The sequence below is a fragment of the Plecotus auritus genome (assembly GCF_963455305.1).
Source record: "Plecotus auritus genome assembly, chromosome: 5".
Classification (NCBI taxonomy): Eukaryota; Metazoa; Chordata; class Mammalia; order Chiroptera; family Vespertilionidae; genus Plecotus; species Plecotus auritus.
The window spans coordinates 40,309,834-40,325,058 of NC_137776.1; the positions used below are offsets into that span (position 1 = coordinate 40,309,834).

At 44.5% G+C, this 15,225-nt stretch overlaps 1 protein-coding gene across 1 annotated transcript in view; it reads left to right on the plus strand.

Annotated features, from left to right (window-relative positions):
- Positions 1–3,881: 3,881 nt before the first annotated feature.
- Positions 3,882–15,225, plus strand: part of CERKL (CERK like autophagy regulator) — a gene marked incomplete at its 5' end in the record, with an annotated part of 107,988 nt that continues 96,644 nt past the window's right edge. Inside the window, one exon of the mRNA XM_080670800.1 lies at positions 3,882–4,119. Coding sequence (XP_080526926.1) covers positions 3,882–4,119 — 238 coding nt within the window. The remainder of the gene's footprint in view (positions 4,120–15,225) is intronic.

Below are 15,225 nucleotides of genomic sequence, written 5' to 3' on the forward strand. Positions count from 1 at the left end.
TTTAGGTGGAAGGAGCCAGAGTAGCAAGAACACTGACAAAATCTCCACTCACCATGTGAGGAAAGCCATCCCCTTGACACACTGATGATGTGCCCATGTAGCGTCAGAAATGACTGAAGATGGATGTAATCAAAGATCACTTCACCCAAAATGTAGATTGACATGAAGAAATTAAATGTCATGAATTTTTTTCTCACCCATGAGATATAACATGAACAATATCAGAAATACAGGAACTCAATTTAAAAAGTTATTCATTCATGCATTCAACAAACCCATTTATTGACCATCTATTTTGCTAAAAGTACTATTTAGGCACAATAAGTAGAGCCATAAACAAGCAGACTAGGTCACTGTTGTTGTTGAGGTACCCATCTAATGGGAGAAGAGAGACAAGAAATAACTAAAAAAATAAATCAATGACAAACTTTTAGATAGTGGGGAGTGTAATGAAAGTAACATTGAGTAGGGGTCAACTCTTTTTAAAAAAATACATATTTCATTGATTTTTTTACAGAGAGGAAGGGGGAGGGATAGGGAGTTAGAAACATGGATGAGAGAGAAACATCAATCAGCTGCCTCCTGCATACCCCCTACTGGGGATGTGCCTGCAACCAAGGTACATGCCCTTGACTGGAATCGAACCTGGGACCCTTCAGTCCGCAGGCTGACGCTTTATCCACTGAACCAAACCAGTTAGGTCAGGGGTCAGCTCTTGATTGGCCAGGAAAGATCTGGGAAAGTGACATCAAGTTGATCTGGGCCCCATGCAAAGTCATACCATGGTGATAATTGTTTTTGGCAGAGTAAACAACAACAGCAGAGGCCCTCATGACAAATGAACTTGGTTTATTTGAGGAATGATAAGGCCAGTGTGGTTAGACCTAAATATAATACGAATAGAAGAATAAAGGATAGGAGATGGTTTGAGCAGGTGGGAGAGTCAGATCACATGGGCTCTCATAGGTCAGGGTGGGAGTTTGGATTTCATCCTACCTGTACTGAGCAGTCCTTAATGAAAAATATTCTGTAAAGCTGAAGTTTGAAAAATAATTATGTTGATGGTAACCTGATAACATAGGCACTCAATCAGTTGTCACATAAACTCCAAACTTTGAAGCCAGTAGAGACTTTGAGAGATCAAAGGGAGTGACATAGAATTATCCACTGGCTAAAGCTCAGGCATCAGAATTCCTTGTCCCCTGCCCTTGAAGCAGGAGGACTGAATGCATCTGTTGGCTGTGATTTTACCAGCCTCCATCTGAGAGGAGGTGATCCCAAATTCAGGAGGCTATACCATCAGAGCTACACACCTGGGATTTGCCCAGGTACTTACTGGCCTCCTGAAAAGAATGTTAACAATAGCAGTTTTTTTTTTTTTTTTCCCCAAGGTCTGCTCAGATGTAGATTTCTTAAAAAACAAAACAAACAAACAAAACAAAACAAGGATGGAGACTGTGTTTCTAGACCTAGCCAAATGTCTTCCAAAGGGAAAGCAATTATGTTACTTAAAAAATATATATATATATATATATATATATATATATATATATATATATATTTTTTTACAGAGAGGAAGGGAGAGGGATAGAGAGTTAGAAACATGGATGAGAGAGAAACATCGATCAGCTGCCTCCTGCACACCCCTGCTGGGGATGTACCCACAACCAAGGTACATGCACTCGACTGGAATCGAACCTGGGACCCTTCAGTCCACAGGCTGATGCTGTTATCCACTGAGCCAAACCGGTCAGGGCCAATTATATTACTTTTAAGAAAGGACAGGTTATTGTTTAATGCTCTGGAAACCAACACCCAAGCTTCAGCTGAAGCAGGGAAAGCAATGTTCAGGAGAGCAATTTTCATGCATCACTGCATTATATATATGAGCCACTTATGGGGCAGGTGATCCTCAGAAACCCATGCCTATGTGGATAGATCCTGAGGACAGAGCCTCAGGGCACTGCAACCTTTAGAGCCTGGAAGAGGACAGCTCACCAAAGACAAAGAATGAAGCAACACCATTACTTTCGTCCTCAAGAAATGCAAAGCCTATGTTTTTGACCTTCTGACCTGACTGAATTTTTTTAAAAGGTCCTAAGAAGTAGCCACCTCGTTGGCCTGTTTGCCAGAGCGCTCAGTGAGCTTTTAAAGGGCCAGTGCGCTCTAATTGTGTTGATTGCCTGACAGCTGTGACAAGACGCTGACTCCAGAGCTGCAACTCCTTCTGCAGAGGCACCAACCTTCCCCACAGATGCCTCCTCCCTGGGCCACCTGAAGCCTGCGTGGGGTTAGCGGCAGCTGCACTTCTGCTCCAAGAAACAGCTCGCTGTAATCAGATCAATCCGAGGCTCTTCTCCGCTTTGCCTGGAAGCTTGGTGTTTGTTTTCAGAGCATTGAACAGCGAGAGTCCTAGCTTAACTGGCACACAGGTGTTTTATGTCTGAAAGGGATTTGGCTGGGCCACCAGACAGCCCACCTCCCTGGTTTTTTGAAATCCAAGTTTGAGCAGAGAACCTTGAGTCACTCCTGCAACCATAACTTTTCGGTGTGACCAGAGATGAGGATGTCATTGGTTAGGCACCAGCACACTGCAATTAGATTTACAATTCTATTAACTTAATTTCCTCTAACTCCCTGACCCCTAACTTTTTCTCCATACAATGATTCTGACCTTATAAAACACCTGCTGATTTCCTCCCCACTCTGCCCCCCTCCCCCATTATTACACTGCTTGGAGCAGCTTTCCTCAGCCCTGAACATTGGAACCACCTGGGGAGCTTTTAAAACTCCTGAACTCTGGGTCCCCTCCCCAGAGATTCTAATTTAATTGTCTTTGAGTGTAGCCTGGGAACCTGGATTAAAAAAATCTTCCCAGGAAACTCATGTGCAGCCGTCACTGCGAACCGCGGGGGCCCCAAGACTCCCTGCGTTTTCCAAATTAACTCTCAGCTAATGTCAGGCATCTCAGCTACCAGGAGAACGTGAAGGGTGAGTCCCAGGGCCCTCTCCACTCCAGGTAACACTCTATTGCAGCAGAGGCCTCCAGGAGAGCAAGTCCTGCTGCTAGTCGTCTCTCTCCAGGGAGTGAGTGCCAGATGCGGGCAAGGACTAGACAGGTAGGTATCTTGGGGCAGGGAGGCACCTTCCTTTAACACTACATCTGCCAGTTGAGAATGGGCCTATGCAAACCAAGGACTTATCTCTGACTTCCTCACAGGGCTTTTGGGAGTCGAGCCGGTCCCCATTCTATACCCGCTGCATAAAGATCAGCTAATTATTGAGGGTGTGCACGCGTGGTTACAAAGAGCGACCTCTGCTCCCCAGGAGAGGCCTCTGCAGAGGAAGGGGAGAACCGGGGGTATATCCTTGCAACTCAAAGTGTGTTCCGCGGCTTAGTGGCGTCAGCCACGCCGGGGAGCGTCTCAGCAATACAGTACTTGGGGTCTCCACCCAGACCTCTTCAATAAGAATCTGCATTTCAGCAGGATGCCCACGAGGGTGAGGATGAAAGTCAACAAAGTTTGAGGAGCGCGGATGTATTCAACTGCGGGCAACGCCACGCGCTACATTGCATGGAGTAGTAGGGCCTGGATGGGGAGAGCGACTTACTCCTCTTCCCGCACCTGCCTTTTCTGTCTGTTTGTTTGGTTTTGTGTATCTTGAGTGGCAGAGGCAGAGGCTGGCAGGCTGCGGTGCTGCACTGGGTCTGGCGGCCCCGCCCGCGCGCCCCGCCCCCTCCTGGGTCTCAGCCCCGCGTGCGGTTGCTGTGGCAGCGCGGGACGCGGCTAAACTCGAGACTGCCGGGCCTCCACCTTTTCCTTCTTCCCAAATCACCCTCCTCCACGACCCCTGGCCCCCGCCCAGCCCGCGGCTCCGTCATGTCCCGGGGGAGGCGCGGCAGCCGCGTGAGCGCCCTGGACGGCGGCGGGGAGGAAGAGGCGCCCCAGGCGGCGGCCGCGGTGCCCTCGGTGCCTTGGGCGGCCCCGCAGCGGCCCGAGGCGGCGGCCGAGCAGGTTCTGCTCCGGGGCATCTTCGAGATCGGGAGGAGCAGCTGCGACATGGTACTGAGCGAACGGGCTCTGAGGTGGCGGCCCATTCAGCCCGAGCGCCCCGCGGGTGAGTGTGCGGTCCGAGCCTTCGCCTCCTACTGCTCCCCCCTCCCCTCCCTTCCCCTCCCCTCCCTTCCCCTCCCCTCCCCCCTCCCTTCCTCTCCCCTCCCCCCTCCCTTGCACACGCCGCCCCGGCGCTGCCTCTCCTGCTGCTTAAGCTCCTCCTCCGCCCCGCGGGCTGCGGCGTCCTCCCAGCCAGTTGGGGGGGAACCCGAGCCACTCCCTGGGGCCTCAGCTGCTGGCCGCCTCCTGCCGCTCTTTCCCCGAGGGGCGCATTCCCCGGCCCACGTCACACTCGGCTTCTGCTCGGCGCCCAAGAGGGAAGAATTGACTCCCCAAGGGCAAAGGGGTGGTGTTTTCTGAAGGCGGGAGGGTCAGTCCTCCCCGCCAAGTCGATGAAGGTCTCGTGGCAGTTTCTGACCGTGCCCTGCAAGTGTGAGCCGTTTACCCGGCGTCCCGCCACGGGGGTTCTGAATGCAACTGTCCCTTTGCTGACTTCTGAGAGTTTAACCTCGGGCTTTGGAGTCTCTGGACTTTTCCATCCTTCACATCCGCCTGCCAGTGTCTCGAGTCAAGCCTTCTTCAGGCTCAGTCTGGAAACTTTTGATTTTTAAGGTTCACTTTAGAATCATCATCATGCTGTGTACTTGCATTTGACTTTTATGGACTCGAAACTTGCGTTATTTAGAACGTGTTATGATGCTGTATTTTACAATAGAAATTATTTCAAGTCAACCCTCGGGATGTGGTACAGCCTCTTCTAGTTAAATACAAACGTATGAGATTATAAATGGCCTCCCCTGTTGGAAAACAAGACGCAGTGCACTATTTATATTACAGAGTAGAAAAACAGCACTACTTAAAACTTTCTTGCACAAAAGTCTTAACAAAATGAAGTGGCTGAGCTAGGGACGCAGCACTGGTCATGAGTGTGAATTCAGCACCTGTATAAGCCATGCTCACGCCTCTAAAACCACCTTGACCTTAATTTAAATGTTTTCCGGCCTTTTGAAAACCAAGGTAGAATATCTTCTTGCACTTTTGAGTTAAAATCTAGTATGGACAGAATTGTTCTGCTTAGTTTTCAAGTCAGTTTGAATTTGGGGGATATAGAAGTTTACAATTAGAGTTCAGGTTAGTCTACAAGAGCCACTTTAACCTACAACGAGGCTGAAATTTGATAAAATTAAAATGAAAGATGCAATGAGTTGTTGTACAAATTAATATTGCAATTCTGGTAAACAAAGAGGCAAATAGTGACGTGAAAGAAATGTTATTTTCTATTGAGTGGTGATTGAGGAAAAGTAAGCTTAATTAGCATTACTGTTGGTAGCATTTAAAAAGGCATCTTGACAGTTACAACTCTAAAGGTTGCAAGTGTTGACTTTTTTTTTGTTTTGTTTACTTTGGCCCTAAAACCCTCTGGTTTTCTTTTCCTTCATCTAGATGTCCCACTTTTTCTTTGTAACTAACACCTACTATGCAGAACACATTGGGCCTCTAAATTTGAAGGTACAGAAGCACCTTAGTAAGTATTTCTATTTATAGGAGAAACCAAGAGATGCTCTACTTAGTAACATAAGATTGGGAAAAGAAAAGGAGGTATTAAGAGAAGTTTAAACGTGAGAAATAGTGCCTGATGTGGAATTAGTTTACTACATGTGAGTAGCAAAGGACAAATGAAATTGGTCCAGAAACTGGAGGAAAAACTACTTGTGAGGATGTGGAGTGGGAGGGCCAAGTGGGAGGTGCCCATTTCTATTGCAAGTTGGCTAGTGACTGGCTGTTCCAGGAAAGGGTGAGGGGGGGCGGTCACAGCATTATTAGATCACACATATGAGAAGTTTTTGAGATCACTGTTTTTAAACCTCATAGTACCTTAGTAGTTGTTTTTTTCAATAGACTTTACTTTTAGAGCAGTTTTAGGTTCACAGCAAAATTGGGCATCAATTTACCATCTACTTCTGTCCCCATACATACACAGCCTCCCCTGTTTTCAGTGTTTCCCACCAGAGAGATTTGTATGTTTCAAATGATGAATTTACACTGATGCATCATCATCGTCACCCAGAGTTTATAGACATTACAGTTCATTTTTAAAAAATCCTTACCTGAGGATATTTTTCCATTGATTTTTTAGAGAGAGTGGAAGTGGGGAGGGAGAGAGAGAGAAACATTGATGTGAGAGAGAGACATCAGTTGGTTCCCTCCTGCAGGAGCCCTGACCGGGGCCTGGGATCGAACTTGCAACCCAGGTACGTGTCCTTGATTGGGATTCAAACCTGAGAACCTTTGGTGCACGGGTCGACACTCTCACCACTTAGCAAAACCGTACAGGGCATTGTACTTCTTTTCATTGAGTTCAAGTGTGACTTGGAATAATGGCTGTGTTGCCCGTCCCCATAGAAGTGAGGACTGTTAAGGACAGCCTGTAAGTCAAGATGGGAGGTATAAAAGCACCAGCACTTTTTTTTTCTTAATGGAAGAAATGTCTTCAGTTTAGTAGAACTAGTCAATCAAGATATTAATTTGATTAACAGTCATTCCCTTAATAATTTAACTTAAATATTTCCATGCTAACTTAGTGGCAGAACACTTGGCTAGTTGCTATAACTGCAAAATGATGAGCTGGTCTTTGTCTTCAAGGAGACCTTACCTTTTTGGAAAGACTTGACTAAGCCATAATGTAAGACTGTATGTCACCAATCAGTCATTCACCAAACATTAAGCACCTGTATGTGCTTTGTGGAGCAATGTAAAGATCAGTTAGATGTGAGCTCTTAAGGATTTCTGTGTGTTCAGAGGAGGGAGACATATTCTTGACAGGAGTTTCTTCATGGAGGATCAATCTTGTTTATTTAAGTCTTCACTTCCAAAAAGAGCTGGAGTTGAAAGGTTAAGGTGTTGTTAGTTTTCTAGGGCTGTGCTAACAAATCACTACAAACGTGTCAGCTTAAAACAGCAGAAATTTATTCTCTCATTGTTTTGGAGGGCAGAATTCAGAAACCAAGGTGCCAGGTGGGTCATGTTCCTTCTGAAGGTTCTAGGAGAGCATCCTTCCTTGCCTTTCCCAGCTTCTGGCAGCTCCTGGCATTCCTGGACTTGCAGTAGCATGTCTCCAATCTCTGCCTTTGACGTCACACAGCCTGCTCTTCTTGCTGTGTGTCCTCTCTTTATATAAGGACAAAGTCGATACATTTAGGATCCACTCTGCATCCAGGATGATCTCCTCTTGAGATCCTTAACTTAATTCCATCTGCAGAATCCTATTTACAAATAAAGTCACATTCTGAGGTTCAGGTGAACCTGAATTTTTTTGTTATTTGGGGGAGTGGGCACTACTCAACTAGGTGTGATGGGAGTGGGAGGAAAATTCTAGGTTGAGGGAATTAAATGAAGGCAGAAAACGGAAGGTCATTTTCTGGCAATAGGGACTGGTAACATGTGAAAGTGTAGCAGGAGGAGAGAATTTAATAGGAAAGCAGAGGACAGAATGGGGAGAGGCCCGAAGACAAAGGTAAAGAATTTGGGTTTCATTTAGTAGAAAGTATGAAGGTACTTGCCCCAGTTTTTTTTCTTATGTTTGTTTAAAGCTGTGTTATCTAACTCAGTGTCTCCCTTTATCCCAAGTCCTGCCATTGGTGATCGTCATACCACAATCACGATCGAAGCTTCAGACTTCCTAGCCCTCTTCTATGGCAGCGACTTTCATCTTCATTCTGTGTCATTTGCCTCCACCCATGGGCACACGCTAGATGTTTGTCACCTCTTCATAACCCATCCCATTTCTACAGCCTCATCTAAAAATTTGTGTCATCTGTTATACCTTCTTCCTTATTTTTTTAAGCCCTTGCCCTGCTAGCTTTCACGTAAGCCCAGTGATGTGCTCAGGACTCTCCTATCCTAGCCACCCCTAGCCTTGATCCTGTAAGCTTCTCTTTCTGCAGGGGTGGGCAAACTTTTTGACTCGAGGGCCACAATGGGTTCTTAAACTGGACCGGAGGGCCGGAACAAAAGCATGGATGGAGTGTTTGTGTGAACTAATATAAATTCAAAGTAAAGGAGCGGAGGGGAGAGCAAGAGAACCGGATAGAACAGCCGGATCCGGCCCACGGGCCGTAGTTTGCCCACGGCTGTATCTAGCGGCTACTCTGCCTCTTTTCTCACGTTCTTGCATAGATTCCTAGCAAAATTTGTTTACTCTCACTGCCTTCATTAGTTCACTTCTTAATTAGTCCTCAACCATCTGAGACCTGGCTTTGATCTCTCTGCTAAAGATGCTCGGGCAAAGGTTAGCAATCGCCTTCTAACTGTGGACCAATATCAACCCTTACCTTTCTGGATTTCCCCTGCATTTGACTTTGACTTGGCTGCCTTGGTTTCTGTGGCAACACCAGAACCTAACTTTTCAGTCTCCTGTTTGTCTAATTTTGGTGTTCTCAAGGAGTCTGGTCTTGCTAACTGTTGTCACTCATCATCTACTCTCTGGGTTATATCATCCACTGTTCTCATCTACCCTCAGGCCAAACATTCAATCTCTGTCTTTAGTCCTGACCTGTATACATCAACTTGGGAGTCCCACAAATTAACACGCCTGCCTACAAGGAAAGCAACTTTTCCTGATGCTTAAAAATAACATCTGGTCTTGTATTTCCTCACGTAGTTTTGGAACTTAACTTTGCTTTTTAGGTGTGTGTAAGCTGTGGCACAATGCGTGGGACTCCTTGGAGTTTGTTGGATGGATACACCTGGTAGATTGCATATGTCAGTAGTGAACGTGCTAGCGTAATATGAGAAAGGGCATTTAGAAGACTATCTGGAATGTTATCTAGGCCCCGACTCACTCTTCCTCACTTACTACTTCTAATCAACCATCAATTCTATTCACGCTATTTGCTCTCTTCCTTCGCTGTCCAGCCAATCACTACCCAAACTCAGGCCATTATAACCTTCTACTTGGCCTACTTTGTCACCTCCCTTGAGCCTGTATTTTAATGTCACCTTCTCAGTAAGGCTTTCCCTCATCACCTATTTAAATTCCTTTCACTGCAAACTTTCTAGCTCCCATTACTCTCATATTCTTCCATGACATGTATTGTCTAATATGCTATATAATCCTTACTGTCTGTCTTCCTCACCACCACTCCAGCTTTGGGGGACCCAATAGTAAGTAAGTGGCACATAAATAAGGTTAACTTTATAAGAGTTTTTAAAAGGCAGTGTTTTATAAAGGTGTAAGCAAGAAGTAAGGATAGTGAAGTGCTCTTGGGACTAAAAATAGAGGGACAGGGGATTCTATTCTTAGGCCCAAAGGGGAAGAGTTGCCTGAGTCTGAATTCAGAGAGACTATGTAAAGAGGGTCACTAGACAGGGGCTATGACCTTTGCTTCAGCTTGGCTGATTTCCGCAACCAATTCCGGTCCTTACCGTAATCCAAAGCCAGCTAGAAGCTGGAGGGCAAGGGGACCACTTGATGGAGGTACAGAGTAGGGGAGAAGGGTGGAGACTGGATCTAGCTGGGGGAAAGGGAAGATGTTCAGAACATCTTCTTGTTTACTGTCAGCACCTTGAAAAGAGTGCCTCACATGTAAACAATCAACATTTGTTGAATGAATGAATTTGCTAACTGATCTCAGGAACTATTGCATCATAATCTGATTACAACACGGCTACTTAAGGACAGCAACTTTTCCTGATGCTGAAAAATAAATCTGGTCTTGTGTTCCCTCATATATTCTCATTCTCTCTCTCTCTCTCTCTCTCTCCCTCCCTCCCTCCCTCCCTCCCTCCCTCCCCTGTCTCACACTGAGAACTTTGTCATTTACTAATGGAAAGCACCCTAAAGTAGACCCTAAAGCACTGTAGCAGTGGTCGGCAAATTGCGGCTCTCGAGCCACATGCGGCTCACGAGCCACGGTTTGCCGCTCTGTTGACTAATGAGTTTGCCGACCACTGACCTGTAGGGTCTTTCTAGCTTCCTCCTCCAGCTGTCTGTAATGTGCTCCCATTAAGAGTGGCTTCACCTGGAAGAGAGCACTCCCTCCCCTCTTGTTAAAGAAGCATCAGAACTCTTTTTATTTTTTTAAATTTTTATTTATTTATTTATTTTTGGATCAGCAAGGCAAATTTACTCCTGCGCACAAGAGTGCTGTGGCCAGCTGGAAATCATGGGCAAAGCACCAGAACTCTTTTTAAAAATAAATTCTTAAGCTGAAGTTGGCCCACTTCTCCATTGTTAGCATCGTGGCCAGAGGTTTCATCTTACTCAGCGGCAGGGTAGAATGTACTGACCAGGCCACAGATTGGCCAGGATGTCAACTGTGTGCACCAAAGGACACAATCTGTTCAGAAAATACTGTATTGCTTACAGTGGTGCCTAGTGAACTTTAAATTGGAATCTCAGATTATAGTCATTTTACTTGTGGAATGACATATATGTTTTCTCAAGTTAATATAAAGTAATTACCAAGTTAACTCAGAGGAAGCAACATCCTAAAGAAATGGAAAGGGGATCAGGCTAGTTCTGTGAGACCAAATGAGGAAGGTAGACAAGACTGGATCATGAGACCCTGCCCAGGCAGAGCTGACCAGGAGGAATGCCACAGTGTGGGTAGTCCTCAAAAGAGTGCCCAGGACTGGGCGTAAGGTGTCAAAAATTGAGAATTCAGAAAGGGAACATGAGTGGGTGCCATAGACCAGTTTGCCTATTTTATAATTTAGTCCTCGGCTTGTGCTGTAACTGAATCAGATATTTTCAGTGTTAAATGATTTCAAAGCATCACTGATTGCTTGTTGGCATTATTCCAAATCTCAACCAAGGACAAACTTCTAGGAACATGTGCTTTCCAAGTGGTAAGCTTCGACCTGAAATGTTAGATTGAAATAGAAAAATACAGGATTTTTGTGCCTCCCAAAGCAGAATCTGGTTTATAATGTTTTTGTCTGTTTGCCACAAAGGAAAAACTACTGATGGGGAGAGTTAGTAATGGGTAGGATTGGACTATATTAAATTCATATTTTTGTACATTTAAGAATGATCAATTTTTGGGATCTCGGACAGGAATGCCAAATGTCCACAAGTCTCGTCCCTCTCCTTCCCTCTCCCCTCTCCCCTCTCCCTCTACGCCTCCTCTCCCCCAACCCCTCCCCCCTCCCCTCTCCCACCTCCTCTCACCTTCTCTCTCTCCTGTCTCACACTGGGAACTTTATCATTTACTAATTGGAAAGCACCCTAAGTAGACCCTAAAGCACTATAGGGTCTTTCTAGGCTTCCTACTCCAGCTGTCTGTAATGTGCTCTCATCTGTGGTAGGAAAGGTTTCAGGAGTGGGCACCAAAGGACCCTCGGTTTTGTCTCCGCAGTCACAGGGGTGTGACTGACTTTGGGCAAGTCATTTACCATCTCTGAGTTACAGTTTCTTCACCTGCAAAATGAGGCATTTGTATGATGTGGTCTCCAAGAAGCATCAACTCTGAAGTTGCATTGTAAAGAGAATACCCGTTTTTATAGACTTTAAGTGTTAGGATGGATATCTTCATAAATGAAGGAAGTCTGAGTAGGGTTTGAGTGACCAATGGGGTCCACCGTCTGCTGTGTGTGGAAGAGTGTTGCATTTTACAGCCGGAGCTTCGCAGCCCCTATGAATTTCTAATTAGAAGACCCACATGAGAAATACCAGCCAAGCCCCTTGCTCCCCTTCCCCAGCTTCGGGGCATAACGGTGAGAGGTGAGCCATCGCCTCAGTACAAGTCCTGTCTCTGGAAAGGAAGAAACCATTATTTATAGACAGTTGTTGGTCAAGACCAGACATAAGCAATTTTTCATAATGGACAAAAGGACTAGCGTATCCTTTCTTCCTGCTGTTGCATTTCCTGTACCCTCTCATCAGATTTCAGAGTAAGGATTTTATGTTTGCTTAGCATTTGAATATAATGTTTTAAGTATTTCTAAAAATAAAATGTGGGTTTCAAATCCTAATTATGGTTTATAAGCCTCTCTTTTTCGTAGACTTACTACCTCGGGTTACACCGTTTCACCTTATGTTTTTTCAAAGGGTTATTCCTGCCACGACTCTGAGCTCAGCTGACTTGGAGCAGCAACTCGACAATCTGCGGGAGCTGCACTGCAGCATGAGGTCTTGGCAGTGTTTCCTTGAGAAGAGAGTTAAATTGCTTCTCCTGTGCTTTAAGTTTATATAAACATTTATTTGCTAGAAACTTTCCTTAGCAACGTGAAAGGCGATGTGGAAAAATGTGAAAACGAGAAAAACAATTTTAAAACAAAAAGAGTTAGTGATTATATGGGACTTAGCAGAGCTGGGTGCATTCTAAGCACTAATCTGCCTAAGCTGTTGGGGAACAGATGTACGTGAAACAGATCCAGTCTTCTGTTGTGTACGTCCAAAGTGAGACATCTGTCGGGCGGCCCTGTGGTCAGAAATAATGGAAGCAGGGGTTAAACCCCAAAATGACCTATTACTCATGTGAATTATTGAAGGACTAATTACTCAGTAAAACATGATGCTTTGATTCACTGTGCTACATATTAAGAATAAAACAATTTTAAAACTTGGTAGTATGTTTCTAAGCTGTCAAATTGGAAGGAATTTGAAAAAGATGGTTGTGAAAAATCAAGCTTACCAAGTAATTGCGTGTTCTGCATATGAAGTTTTTAAATTTATTTAAATGCTTTGACAGGTCTGTTAACCTGTTGTATACATACTAGAGGTCCAGTGCACAGATTCGTGTACTGGTAGGGTCCCTTGGCGTGGCCTGCGGGGATCAGCCGAAACTGGCAGTCCAGCGCCCCCTGCCGTTCCTGCCTGCCGCTCCTGTTCCTGCTCATCCTGGCCCTGCTGCGCCTGCCACAGGCTCGCACCCAGTCAGTCCCGATGGGGAGAGGCTTGCGCCAACACCGTCAGCTGTGAGTCCAGCATCTGGCGCCTGTCAGTCAGCTGAGCGCCATTCCCGCTGTGGGCGCACACTGACCACCAGGGGACAGCTTCTGCATTGAGCGTCTGCCCCCGGCTGGTCAGTGCACATTATAGCGACTGATTGATCGGTCTTTGGTCACTTAGGCTTTCATATATATAGATTGTGTAAATCTCATCTTGTATAAATATTAGCTTTTTATTAAAGTAAAACTGGTCCATTTGGAACAACAAATGTGGAATGAATCTCTACATCATGACTGTTTGGATGAATGTTCTACAATGGTGGAATGCTTTGTGTCTGAATGTTGGAAACCATTGCCACCAGCCACGTGTGGCTATTGACTGAGGAACTGAATTTTAATTTTATTTAACTTTAATTTAAATTCAGTAGCCACATTGTAGCTAGTGGTAACTACAGCTTTAAAGAATGGAGAGTTGAAAATGTTTTATTTCCTTTATCCCAGGGAACTTAATCTTTATTTTAAAAGATATTTTTAAAAAATTTTAAATCTCTATTTCTATGGAAAGGTACAGTTTTCAAATGATTAACCTCAACATAGAAATGATCTGCGCATACAATCTGAGCTGCTGATTTAAAGGTAAAACTGATGAGTCCAGAAAATGGGAGTTTGAAGGAAATTAAATATTATACTCACTGTTTGCATGCAAACCAGAAGTTGAAGACCCTTACTTAGTGTAATGAATGACTGAACCCAGAGGCAGGGAGGCAGGCAAAACCCTTTAACATATTCTGTGAGTACAAAAAAAAAAAAAGCTTTATTTGTAATTGTGAATTAATTGGCTAATAGTAAAGTTGTTAAAAGTCATTATATTATTCTTCATGGTCACCGTGATTTATTAAACTGAAATTTAGTAAACTTAGTTTCTTTTTTTATTTTTTATTATTTCTTTATCATTTAAAGTATTACATATAGTATTACATATGTCTTCTTTTTCCCACATTGAACTCCCCCCCAGCCACCTCCCACCGCCCAGCACATGCCCTCACCGCCCTAGTGTCTGTGTCCATTGGTTATGCTTATATGCATGCATATAAGTCCTTTGGTTGATCTCTTATGCCCCCTCCTCCTCCTGCCTTCCCTCTGAAGACTTAGTCTCTTAGTGTAGGATTAGTATAATCAAAATGATAACTGTCCTAGCCTATGTACCCTGACCCCATTGAAGTTGGCATACTAATGTTGTTCTTAAACATTCCACAACCATGGACGCCATCTGAAGGCCAGTACTTTTAAAAACTGATCTACTTTTGTTTTCCTCTTTATCTTATCCCTCCCCCACGTGGTGTCTTTGGGGCTGAAACTGGCACAGAAATATCCTCCTAGGAGTGGGGAACAGCACTTGCATTGACGCCAAGGGCTATAGGATAAACAAATTGAGAGTCAAATGGTCTGGATCAAAGTCAGTAAACTAGAAAAGTTGGTCCAGGTGGGATTGTCCAAAGGAGGAGGACCTGAGGTACACTGCAGAAGTCTAAACATGATGAAACTAAAGAATTAAAGAGCCAGGGCAGTGGATATAGGAATCAATGGATAGGTTGGGTACATAGACTGAACTTTTTTTTTTTTTTTTTTTTTTTTTTTTAGAAACAGTTGCCCTTCTTGGTTCTCGCTCTCTTTTTTAAATAAATCTTTATTGTTCTGATTATTACAATTGTTCCTCTTTTTCCCCCCCATAGCTCCCCTCCACCCAGTTCCCACTCCACCCTTTGCCCTTACCCCCGCCCGCAATGTCCTCATCCATAGGTGTATGATTTTTGTCCAGTCTCTTCCTGCACCCCCCAAACTCCTTTCTCCCTGAGAATTGTCAGTCCACTCCCTTCCTATGCCCCTGATTCTATTATATTCACCAGTTTATTCTGTTCATCAGATTTTTTATTCACTTGATTTTTAGATTCACTTGTTGATAGATACGTATTTGTTGTTCATAATTTTTATCTTTACCTTTTTCTTCTTCTTCCTCTTCTTTAAGAATACCTTTCAGCATTTCATATAATACTGGTTTGGCGGTGATGAACTCCTTTAGCTTTTTCTTATCTGTGAAGCTCTTTATCTGACCTTCAATTCTGAATGATAGCTTTGCTGGGTAGAGTAATCTTGGTTGTAGGTTCTTGCTATTCATCACTTTGAATATTTCTTGCCACTCCCGTCTGGCCTGCATAGT